General features: G+C 31.5%; 1 protein-coding gene across 1 annotated transcript in view; it reads left to right on the forward strand.

Moving 5' to 3' along the window:
• Positions 1 to 13,042, forward strand: part of Fim (plastin-2 fimbrin) — a 64,531-nt gene extending 51,489 nt beyond the window's left edge. The window contains exons 9-13 of the mRNA XM_035368576.2: positions 1,398 to 1,486; positions 5,114 to 5,303; positions 8,160 to 8,269; positions 11,797 to 11,940; positions 12,060 to 13,042. Of these exons, the coding sequence (XP_035224467.2) occupies positions 1,398 to 1,486; positions 5,114 to 5,303; positions 8,160 to 8,269; positions 11,797 to 11,940; positions 12,060 to 12,239 (713 nt within the window). The 3' untranslated portion in view covers positions 12,240 to 13,042. The remainder of the gene's footprint in view (positions 1 to 1,397; positions 1,487 to 5,113; positions 5,304 to 8,159; positions 8,270 to 11,796; positions 11,941 to 12,059) is intronic.
• Positions 13,043 to 13,078: the final 36 nt, after the last annotated feature.

The following is a 13,078-nucleotide window of genomic DNA, read 5'->3' on the forward strand; positions in this document are numbered from 1 at the left end:
CCCCATAAAATATTTTTGGTTCCAGAGATTTTTCTCTGCTTTTAGCATGCTTGCTCTCTGTGCTAGTACTGTGATTTTCTAAATTATTTTGCGTGGTTCCAATAAATTGCAAATATATTTTTGAATAATTAAAAATAGAAATCACACAAAAATTTAATTAAATTTAAAATATTTTGCCAATATTTTATTTTCTACTGTTGAGATTCAAAATGCCTCGCAAAGGGTTAGAAATAGCTGATGCATTAGCGTTACTTGAAGAATTACCTTCAGATCCAGAATCATTGGTCTCTGAGGATGAAAGTGAAGGAGAAGGAAATACTCCTTTACCCCCTTCCCTCCTGCTTATGGAAATATAGAAGATGAAAGTGATTATCATTCAGAAAATGATGATTATAAATTTACCAGGTATTTCCAGAATTGCAGATGTAACATGGAATAAAATGCAGAATGTAATGAAATCCATTCCCGAATTTTCTAAGGATTATGGCCCAACTGACGAAATTACCTCTATGGAAGATGCAAAACCCATGGATATATTTATGGCTTTTATCCATCTATTTATCAAAATTTCCTTATTATGTACGTTCTTATGTTTTCACTGCTGCAGAAAAATTACATAAATTATAATTTTTTTCTACTTTGTAAAATAAAGTAAAAAATTTATATTTGATGCAATTTTTAAATGCATTTTTTTTTTTATTCGCAAATTTCATCATTCATTAGAAATGCCGTATGGAAAAAGGTAAGTTGTTTTTTTTCCTACTGACTCAGTAAGTTTCAAAGTCCTAGACGCGCGCTGGTTTCACAGCGAAACCACCACCCACAGATTAATGGACGGGAGTAGATTTTTTTAAATTCATGTATTATTTGTCTCTAGGATCATAATATTTGATTTCTAGTATTTTTAGTTTAAAAAAATTTAAAAATAATATAGCGCGCGTCAAAGGGTTAATGAAATTCTTTCATGTCATACTTATTGGTATGTCATCATATCATCACCAGTCAGAAATAGTATTTAACACGTAATTATTTATTTATTGCTAATACTAACTATTTACTACTAATATTGTTTATTTATTGCTAATGCTGTTTAACAATCGGAAATATTTTTGTAATTAGTTGTAATTAATTATCTCTCATAGAGCTAGTGAAGGTTTGTTTCCTTAACAGAATTTTTTTCTTTTCTCAATTTTTCTGCAGTACATGTGCTGTGTTATAATGGAAACATGGTCAAAAACTTATGCTTTGAATCTGCGCAAATATTTTGCAGTTGTAATTTATTAAATAAAGATAATTAACTTAAATTTCTGAATAAAGATGCCTTGATTAAAGTGCCTTTTCTTATGTATTTAATAACAAAAATGCAAAATAATGTTGAGCATTTTTTTTTATCAAAGCATATCGAAACTGGATGAACAGTATGGGTGTTTCGCCATATGTTAACTGGCTATATAGTGATCTAGCTGATGGACTTATAATATTCCAGGTAAGTCTTATAATATTCCAGGTAGACTTTGTACTTAAAATGTGCTCTGTATAAATAAATATTCTTCTCTTCTAGTTGATTTCTAAAAATATGAAGCTTTATTATTTTAGTTTCTTTGTAGTTTAGTTATTTTACTAATATTGTTTTTCATTTAGTTTTAGTTTCTTCATTTCTTGTGTTCTACCATGAAAAGCAACTCATGCCTAGTGTGATATTTATTTTAGTGAAATAATGGTATTATTCCATCTCTGCTTAATATGTGCAAATGATAAAATAATCAGTGCTTTATTTGAATGAATATCTTAAGTACTTCACCATACCAGAGTTGCAAACTCTTTTTATTTCTGACCGTTCTCCCGCCAACCCGATTTACAACATATTTCTCCCAACTTTCTGTTATTCTTAAAATTTATCATGTTCTAGTTCGCCAATGAGCATCGAGCGCCACTTTGTGTCATCTGGCATAGTATATTAGCCTATGAGCACAAAGCAAGATTGAGGTTGTTATTTCTTTTATATTGCCATTGAGCATTGTGAGTGCACACATTTTCAAGAAATAGTTAAAGAAATTACAGTTATTTGCTTTAATTATGTCTGAGAAAAGGTAAAATACTCATGTACTTTTCAAAAATCATAAGTAGACTTATAGTATTTCCTTAAGGAAATGTAATATATTTGCAATGTGTATTGTTATTACCTTTTTCGATTTGGTTATGCAACTAACAAAGTAGTGAAATAACTTCCACGTTAGAAGCTACTTCTGCGGAGTATGTGATTACATACTACTTAAATTTTCGATCAACAATGAAGTGATTTTACATGAAGTTGCAGATGTTTCTGCTCTAGCAAATGCATCTTTTTCTGATATAAGATAATGTTTTGAATAGATTTTGTATTTTATTTCATTTAGTCATGAAAGGCAGTGATATTGATGTTGCAACTGATGAATTGCAGTCTCAATTTTGCAGTTTACAATTAAAAAATTGGATAAAGTTATAAAACTAGCTAGGATTGATACCTAGTAGAGTTTAATTGGAAAACTGAAAGGTGCTGATTGAATTTTAAAGTATATTGAACTGCCTAGAATAATGTTGTCCATCCTGACAATTCTCCATGATAATGCAGAATACAAGACGATTTTCAGTATTCTTTCGAAAACAAGGACTAAATTTAGATCTAATATTAGTAAACACATTAGAACAACCTTTATTAGAAAAAGCAGGTGTACATGGCAATAAGTAAGAGCAAAATTAGGTCCTTTCTTGATGAAAGCAAAATCTGCCTATATTCATAGCATTTGTACAAAAACTGATTTAAAGTATTATATTTTTGTTAAAAGGTGCAAATGATAAAAATGAATTTTTTTTTTTTTTTAACATGTAAGTATTCTTGTTCTGTTTGCATTTAAGAATTAGTAACTGAAATTTTAGATATTAATTAGTAACTATTTAAAGTTAATTAATTATTAAAAATATAGTTATCATTTAAAAAAATCTTTTTGCCATAGAGGAAAAAATCTCTTGATTTTTTAGTGTCATAGGTTGGCAAGTATGCCATACATATCTGCTGTGGTATTAAACGTGTACAGTTTTATGTGAATTGAATGTTCAGCATATTTATTGGCATATTGAATAACAGATGGAATAATGAGTGGGAAGTACATGGACGGCCCCTAGCCTGGGAGATAGGATTCTCCCTTTCAAGGTTTAATAAAACCGCAACCTCAGGACCGAACTGGTAGGGCGTCACCCCTCCTGGTCGCTGCAGAGGGAAAACTTCCCCCATAGATTTTGTCGTCAGTGAAGGGACCGACAAGCGACCATCGCGAAGAGATCCACAGGGCCGGTCCAAACGCCGACTGCTTTGCTAAGTTGTAGCGAAAACTACGTTAAAATTCCCACGATCGGGGCAACACTCCCTCTCGCGGTACTCGTTTCTAGGACAGTATGCTTAAAACCAGAGATCATATGTCCCTCCACACCGACCGAGAGGAATCAATTCCTCTCAGACGGTCTCACCATTCACCATGTAACGTCCCCACAGCTTTGGTCACCGAGAAGACAGTACCATATAGTCCCTGTCAGGCCTGAACCACCACCGAATGAACGATGGCTCTAGTCTTTACCGTGAAGACTGTTTATTTACTCTGCAGTCCTGAGCTGTCTAGACACAAGTCTAGCCAGTGATCTGGAGGAACCCCGGGTCTCCTCCCATAAATGGTCGGTTCCGGAAATCCCAACCAGCCGAACCACAGAGATCGTTGTCCAGCATCTGTTAGCCTATATCGAGCCTAATGCTGTCTGAGGAGAGCCAGCCTATTTCTAGCCTAATGCCAGCATAATTTCCAGCGGGCGCCACGAGGAGGCCGATGCTGAACTGAGGGAGACGAGACTAGGTCTCCATCCCTCAACACCTACCCTTTGATCGAACGCTGGGTCTCCTGCCTTCTGCCACTGCTTATGACGGTCTCCCGCACACGGTTCTCACCGCTCACAGTGGTTTCCAGCCGGTTCCATACATCCGTCCTCTGGGACAGGTGCCGGCAGTTCTTCCCCTAAGAACAAGCACAAGGTCTCCTTCTGCCAGCTGTCGGTTCTGGATATCTGTCGTCGGGTCCGAACACCACCCGCCAGTGGGAAGTACAAAAGCTACATTCCAGAAACTTTGTGAAACATTTTATCTTTATTTGTGTTGAATCATTGTGAAAGAAATTACCTGTATTTAATTGTGCTTTGCATAATTAATCAACAGAAGGCAACATTTAACAGTATTGTTTAGCCATTTATCTTTATGTAGATTCTTAAAAAATGTTTTTATTAGGAAAACATATTATGCAGTTTTATGAACTTTTGTTTGAATTTTATGCAAAATAAGGTAAATGCTTTAGCTAAAAATAGCCCATCGAACAAATATTAATTTAGAAGTCAAACAACAAAATCAGCATTATATTTGCAAATTTTCACAGGACTAGTTTCGATGGTTTTATTAAACCACCATCCTCAGCTGCCAAAGAGCAAATGAACAAGATGTAATGATAAGAATGGCTGGATAGGACTTAAGCTACTGGCATCATTTATTGATGAAATAAGAAAACTAAAACATAATTCCGTTAAGGACGGATTAGAATTAGGGTCGTTAACTAGAACAGAGAGATTTTTTTAATGTGAAATGCCTCTAGAAAATCTAATTCACTAATGGAAGATGTTTTCTGAATAATTATGGCTGCAGGAAAATGGAAAGTGTGATTTTCAGACCAACAATGCTGGGCAACAGAGGACTTTTGTGTTTCATTTTTCCTAAGATAAGCCTCATGAAATTTTGAGGCTCTTGTAGTTTGACCAATGTAAATTAAACCATACTGGCAAGGAATCCTCTAAATGTCCCAGGAATTCATATGTCTTAAGTATGGAACTTCAAATTTTTTTGATAGGAGAATAAACAAGCTGAAAGTTAAATTTCTGTAAAATGTTGTATGACATCTTGTTATCATAAAAAAAGTTACAAAACTTGTCACATAGGATTGTAACATTACCATTTGCATTAAAATATTGTATCTTCAATTTATCACATTATAATATTTTAATTTATATGGAATGTACTATTACTTATGTTATGTATTCTTTTCAGCTATATGATATCATAAAACCTGGAATAGTTGACTGGAACCGTGTGCACAGAGTCTTTAGCAAACTGAAAGCATTCATGGAGAAATTGGAAAATTGCAACTATTCTGTTCAACTTGGCAAAGAGTTAAAATTTTCACTCGTTGGAATTGCAGGGCATGATATATCTGAAGGGAATCCAACACTCACTCTTGGTATGTTATTATGCAATATATAAAGAAGTGTAGCAAATTCACAAAATAGTGCAATACTCCAAAACTGCTAGTATTGCAAAGTGCAGTAAACTCTGTCACATAGCATTCATCTCTTTTAAACCAGTTTTTATATGCAGCCATTTTGAGGTTAATTTTTTCATTTTGATGGAATAAATTTACTGCATTTTGTAATTTTACTGTCATAAATATAGATGATTTTGAAGAAAGCTTGAGTGTGTTCTAAATTTTAATGTAAATTAGGTGAAAAGGCAAGTTTAACTTCATAAAATGTTTTAAGTCCAGGTAACATGTGAATGGCTTAGCATTTCTAAAATGGCCACATGTAATTTACAGTCATAATGTGCTTCCAGTAGCAAAATAACAAATGCCTCAGATTTGCAGGAAATTGTCTTAACAGTTAGGTGAATGGCTCATAATAACCTGAATTTGTGGGACATTATTATAAGAGACAGCTATGCAAATTCTATTGGATTACTTGAAATGAGAAGGATATCATGAATGCTAATTGAAAGTAAGTATTACATTAAAATATATAGCAAGCAAGAAGAATAAATCATAAATATCCCAGTATTTCCTAAGTAATTCATTCATTCTCTGTAATGAGACTTGGGGTTCTGCATGTGAATCTGAAATGATAATGCCATTCATATTGGAAGTATTTCACTTTGCTGTAAGTAAAAGAATTTGTTCATGTGAAAAGCAGCAAATGTTTTTTTTTTTTTTTTGTTTTGTTTTTGTCATTAACTGAATTAAATTTCTCATAGAGCAGGGAGGGTTCTTAGACTTTTTAAAATTTATACCTGTAAATAAAAATATATACAAGGTTGAATCAAAGTCTTTGCCCCCCCCCCGTGGTGTTCAGCAAAATCGATAGTGTGATCTGGTAGTGAGAAAACTGAATCAGAATTATTTTTTCTGAACCCTTATTGCTTGTTTTTAGCTCTTTTCAATTATTCCTTTTATCTGAATTCAATCTGATGGTTAACTTCTCCTCCTGTTTGTGTAGCATCCAAAATTGTGTACTAAAGCAAAACTTTAAAATGTATCCAAAATACATTTTATGGGAGGTGTGAGACAAACACAATTTCTAGTCTGTTGTATAAATTTTAGATTTCCAGTCTTTGTAAGAAAACACTTTGGTTGATTAATGTTCATAGCAAATAGAAAGTAACAGGAAGAACAACTGAACCAGTAATATACCGTGTGTATATTAGTTTCCAGCCTACAGAGTGTTAATAGAATTGATGGTCATAACTTTAAGAGGTAATAGAGCATAGCAAAAATAGCGATTTTCATAATATAAAATGTGGTGGAATGCAACTGTGAATGTAGAAACGTAGTAGTATGTACAAGAAACATGGAGAGTGAAAAGTTTTAATCGTGGATATTTACAAGAAGTTGTGTTTGATTTTGTCAAGTCTTAGTCAAATGAACGGCCACCAACTGCAGTACATTCATCACAGTAATGAAAAAATTATTTGGCATAAACTTTGCATAGCTACCAGCTCTGCCAGTTTTTTATCACATCTCCGTCTTTTCATGGTAGATGACCAAATCTGTTGGTTTTTAATTTTTAGCCTTTTCTAAGGAAAATGTTTCTCAGAAATACATGATATTACCAAATTCCATTCACTCACCTGTAGTTATTTCCAGAATAATTTTTCTTGTTAAATTTTATTTAACTTGAATTTGGGGAGGCTACATTTTATTGATCTTATTAAATTTCATTTGGTCTGAATTGTCTTAATCTACTGTAAACATTTTAAAATTTTATGTGAAGTTTCCAACAATGTTTAATCAGCTAATATTTGTATTTAATTTTGCTTCACTTTAATATATGATACATTACTAAGTTTATCCATACAGATATTATGTATGTTAATTATTTTATTTCCATTGTATTTAAAAGAACTTAGATAAACAAAATCTTTCCTTCACTCCTTCGGATTTTCTTAGCATAAATGTGTAAGAAATTAAAAAAATAAAATTATGTTAAGAACATGAAATTTAGAATATCTAACGCTAATATATTTTATACCAGAATTATATTACATATAGTTCAGTAACTTGAATCGTGCATTATAAAGTGATTTAAAGTCAGCTTGGAGCTCCTTTAAAATTGTGATGACGTGCAGTGTGAAAAACTCCCAGTTTCTGAGATTTCAAGGTTAGCAGTTATGACTTTGGAAGATGTCCAGCATGTTTTATGCTGCAGTAATGATGCAAGTTTTGACAGCAAGGTCTTCAGGATAGTCATTTCCGCATCATGTAAATGATATCCATTGCCATTTTGATGCATGTGTTGCAAGTTTCTGGTCCTTCATTTGAAGAATTCTCGTAAATATCCATGTTAAAGCAACTTTTTGTTTCCTGTGTTCTTCATACTTATTGTGCTTTCATGTCCACATTTCGCATTCCACCATACACAGTTTTACGAAAATCGTTGCTTCTGCTATGTCTTCAAGATCCACCTCTTCTAAGAAACTACCACTAAGTCCACCTCTTCAAGATCTGACCACCAATTCTGTTACATCATATATATTCTAAGTTTATAAGGTTACAAATAAAAAAGTGTCAAAAACTACAAGGGGGAGACGTGTTTCTATTAATGGTAAAAGGGGAACTTCCTCACGTTGGTAGTAGTCTGAATTATATTTTACTTGTATAAAATTTTATTACGTTCTTTTAATAAAATATACAGTTGAAGAATCTTTAATCAGTATCATAGTATTGTAAATAATATTGGAATTAATACAAATGCTTTTCACATATTTGCTTTATTTAAAAAAAACTATATAAAACTTCAGATCAATTTTAATAATGTATATATTCTAGCACTGGTGTGGCAGTTGATGAGAGCTTATACTCTGACTATTTTAACACAGCTAGCAAATACTGGTCATCCTGTTGTTGAAAAAGAAATAGTTGAATGGGTCAACAATAAAGTAAGATATTTATGCATTTATATTTTCATATTTAAATCCATTTCTTGACGGAGGACAATCTTTTTTTAAATTTATAATTATTTAATGGTTAGGTGAAATATACATATTTAAGATTGGCGTGTTCTTTACATGTTTTGTTTCAGAATTGTTCTTTACCTTATAATATGATATACTTCAAAGTAAAAGTGAAAAAAATTAATGTATGAGGTGATAAGATTTCAGAATTCTGTTCTCCATAAAATTCCAACATGTATATATTCTTCAGTACTTAATACAGTCAAAAGTCGTTAATCCGAACTTGTCGGGACTGCGGCAATTCCAGATTATCGATTTTTCCGGATTATAGATCATCAGTTTAAATCTGGTAAGGTGGCATGCAGAAATTATAAAATTAAAAATATGAAACCATAATTTATGAAATAAAGAACAATTATGATCTAAAGAATATCAAAATTTACAAAAAAAAAAAAAAGCTTAATATTTATTTGTTTACTTTATTAAACATTTCTTTCAATGTAAGTTGTTTAAGTTGCTTCATTTTTTATGTGATAATACAATCTCTTTAATTCTTTAAACAGACGTAATTTCTTGTTCAGTTACAAAGTTCCGCTGTTCAAGTCCTATAATTGCTGTGTCGAGAATACCGACTAATTTGTTAATTGAAATTTTTTCGTTTTCAATAACCTCTGTCACTTTCTTCGCTATCGGAAGCGAATTATAATGACGAGGAATTTGATTTAAATCATATCAAAGATGGAGTACATTGAGATGAAATACTACATTTAATAAGGAATTATAAGCCAAATAAAATAAAAATATCTGCCCTGAAGATAAGGATAGTGCTGACAGATCAACTTCCAATTCATTGCGCGGCGCTGCGGCGTTAAAGATAAACAAACGTTAAAGTTTAGATAAACAAAGGATATGCCTTTATCCATTTTTTGTAGCAGTTCCACTTTTTGTTTAATGAACTTCGAAACATACTTTCGCTTTGTAGATCATTTACATATTAATAAATATATATCAGAAATTCTATTTGACATAATCGAAAGTTCAAGCTTACTTTTATAAAATTGCTCTAACAGTCTGCAAAAAATAATAAGCCGGATCCAATTCGAAGTTTAAGGAACAACGCAATCTGCAACATTAACTGAAATAGATAATTAAATAATTTTAGCTTAGCTTATACCGTCCGTTATACATTAAACGCGCACTCGTAAACATATTTTGCGCATGCGCACAAGCATATTCTCAGCCGTAAAGGTCAAACCGACGCATGCGCAGAAAGTTTGAAGCTTTGAGGTCCGGATTATGGGTGTCCGAATTAAAGACTTTTGACTGTAGTTATGTTAATATGCTTGAAGAGAGTTTGCTCCTTTTTCAGCTGGAATTAGCTCTTATTGGGAACATTTTTTCTGCCAGTATATGCACGAATTGACCAATTTCCATGATCTTTTTCGTTTTTGTACACGTAAAAGTATGTAGTTTCAGAAATTTTAGATTTGTAAAATTATTAATTTACAAAAATTTTTAATTGTTATAGAAGCAAACAAAAAAACTTTTTTGGATTGATTTTTGGTTTGGGGTAAATATTTTCAAATTTTTCAGTAGGTAAAATGTATGGAACATTTCATATGTAGAAGGTATGAGGAATTTTGGTTATATCCTGTAGAAATTGAAAAATCATTAAAAAGTTCATTCTGATTAAAAGATTTCAGGACACAAGTTTCACTCCTAGCACTATAAATTGTACGTCTGCTGATCAAATTATCATGCAACCCTGTACAGCATACTCTCAATTTATCCATACAGTAATGTGGCCATGTATGCATTTTCAATGCTATGCACAAGAGTGTGTAAAAAATGATGTGCATGTGCAAGTCCAAGTCTCTTAGGATGGCTAAACTGTGTCTTTAGTTTCAACTGTTACCGTGTACATTTCGTTCTGCATGTACATAATGGAAGGCATTGTTTTAGTTGATGATTGGAACTTTTTTTTGGTTTCATATTAATTTTTTTTGCATATTTTCTTGTTCTTTTCAAAATTTAAGATATTAGAAATTAAAAGTGAGTGAACATGCTGGAAGTCCGAAGTCCAACAAGTTGTTTTATCATTAAAACAAAAGCTTACATTAATTGAAAGATTCATGTTATTGTTAAACAAAAAATGTTTTCAACCAGAAGGAATTTGAATAGAATGGTAAATAGCACTTTGAAAAATATGCTGTGAAATTTGACAAATATTTAAGCATTTTTAATAACAAAATAAAATTGCTGATTTTTTTAAGAACTAAACACATACAATATAGATGAAATTGATAGTTTGAATGATTAATGTTTTTCGGTTATCCTGACCTGCTTCCTCAGCATTAGTCTGGATAAGCCAGAGTTGACTGTAGTTTGCTTTGTTCAATTTTTAGTATTTTTAAGCGAAAAATATACAGCTTCAATTTTTTTGGGGAGATTTTTGTGTGTCAGATCTCCTTAATATGTCTAAGCAACTGAAATACACATAAGATTTTGAAATAAGTAAGTGAATAAATATAACTGTGTGGGTGAAAGTTTTCCAAGTATTTTGTGCACAATCATTTGTCATTATTTATAGTCAAATCTTAATTTTGAGCCATTTGTGTTTTCAGATTGCATAATGGATTCACCTGTTCAATAATTAATGAGTGCAACCAAAGATTAACTTTGATCTGTATCTATATTTCCCAGGATATTGTTTGTGGGTCCTAAGAACACTAAGTTATATTTCAAGTGGCGAGATCTTAAGCATGTAATTTGAGAATTATGTGAGGATGTACCTTAAGGACGTATTAGAAATATGAAAAAAATATAAGTGTGAATTCTTTACGCAGTTCTGGATGTGAAAAAGTTTGAAGTTTGTTATCTTGAACTTTTGGTTGTTATTTTACTTGTGCTATGCATGTATACTTTGATGATATTTGCATCTGCATCAAAACATTTTCAATTTGTTGTCCGGAAAGTGTGTTTGTAGAGACAGGTCTTTTCAGAGCAGAAAACATGAAAAGTGAACAGTGCCCTTGCTATGATTTAAACCAGCAGTTCTCAACCTTTAGACTAACTAACGCATACCATCTGAAAAAAAATTTTAAACCTTTAGTACTACCACCACCACCACCACCACCACCACCACCACCACTACTCTTGAACAAGCTCAGATCACATAAATTTACGAGTGTTAGAGAAAAAAACTCAATCAGGATGTTGGGGTTTTAATTTTTGAACTTAGTCATTAAAAATACATTGCTGCTTTGTGTACCACCTATTTCTCTTGCGTACCAACAGTTGAGAACCCCTGATTTATTAAACCATACAACTTTTAGTGCATGTGCTAATGTTTAATGGTCTTTCTTATATAAATTATATATTCTTGTAATAATTTATTAAATTCTGTAAAATTCACAACTAATATTGAATTCTTTCTCCACCTTTAAGCCAAATTATACCTCTTATAGCCAAATTATCGCTTTTTAAATCTAAGGTATGTTTTATTATTTTAGCTCAAGGAAGCAGGCAAAGAAACTAGTATCAAGAGTTTCCAGGATCAGTCTATTTCAACAGCATTGCCAATTATTGATTTAATAGATGCTATTCAGCCTGGGTCCATAAATTACAGTCAAGTTTTAACAAGTAATACACAAGAGGTATATAATAGTTTTATTTTCTGTAGATTTTTAGAGATAATTTTGTATTTGAGATCTGTGTTTACTTGTTATGGACTACTAAATTATTTAGCATGCTAATAAATTATTAATAATTGCAGGATAAAATGGCTAATGCTAAATATGCTATTTCAATGGCCAGAAAAATTGGTGCTAGAATTTATGCATTGCCAGAGGATATAACTGAAGTGAAACAAAAAATGGTTATGACTGTGTTTGCATGCCTTATGGCAAGAGACTACATCCCTAACATGGGTGCTAAGAGTATTACTGAACAATAAAATACCAGATTAAGTGCTACATATTTTTAGAAAATTTGTATATGAAATTTTTAAATACATTCTTATAGAATTGTTTATATTAAGTGTAATTGTTTTATTGATATAGAAGTGAAGCATGCCTGCCATTTAACACTCAAAATAAGAAGCCCATAATTTTCCCATGTTTTGTAATGAGAAAGTTTTGGTGTACTTAATTTTTTAATACATGTACTTCAAAATATACTGCTTGTTATACTATATATTATCTAGTATATTTTTATTAACTGTTGCTGTATTTGTTATTAACAGACGTATTTTTTAATATATTACTCAGTACTACAAATACTGTGTATTAAAATATTAATGTATTTAATGCATTCTTAATGTATTACTCATAAAGGATAAATATGACCTCGATTATCTGAAATTTAAGGGCTTTCTATTTTTAGTGAAACAACTTTTTTCAACTTATATGTGCTGTCACTTCCTGTCAATTTTTTAAAATTTGCATTTATATAAGACTAATTTAGATGCTTTAAAGGTGCTATCTTAGTCAGATAGTTCTTATTTTGTATATTTGCTTAATGTTTATGCTGTACATATGTTTTTCATATTTAGTTTTTAAAATTTTTACACAATTTTGCATTCCATATTTCTAAGACTTAAAAGTGGTATATATATATATATAGTTCTTTTGTATTTTAAATTTCCATATTGTGGAACTTTATGGTCAGTTCTGTATAAAGTTTTTGTGAAATTTCAGAATAATATGTTTGTAACATTTATGATCTTGTTTGTTAATAAACTTTTCTTTGTGTATAAAAGCTTTTTTTGTACAAGTGTAGAAAAACATGCATAAA

Source organism: Stegodyphus dumicola, chromosome X1, assembly GCF_044657685.1.
Source record: "Stegodyphus dumicola isolate Sdum_Otavi_A_Nest chromosome X1, ASM4465768v1".
In the NCBI taxonomy this organism is placed as follows: Eukaryota; Metazoa; Arthropoda; class Arachnida; order Araneae; family Eresidae; genus Stegodyphus; species Stegodyphus dumicola.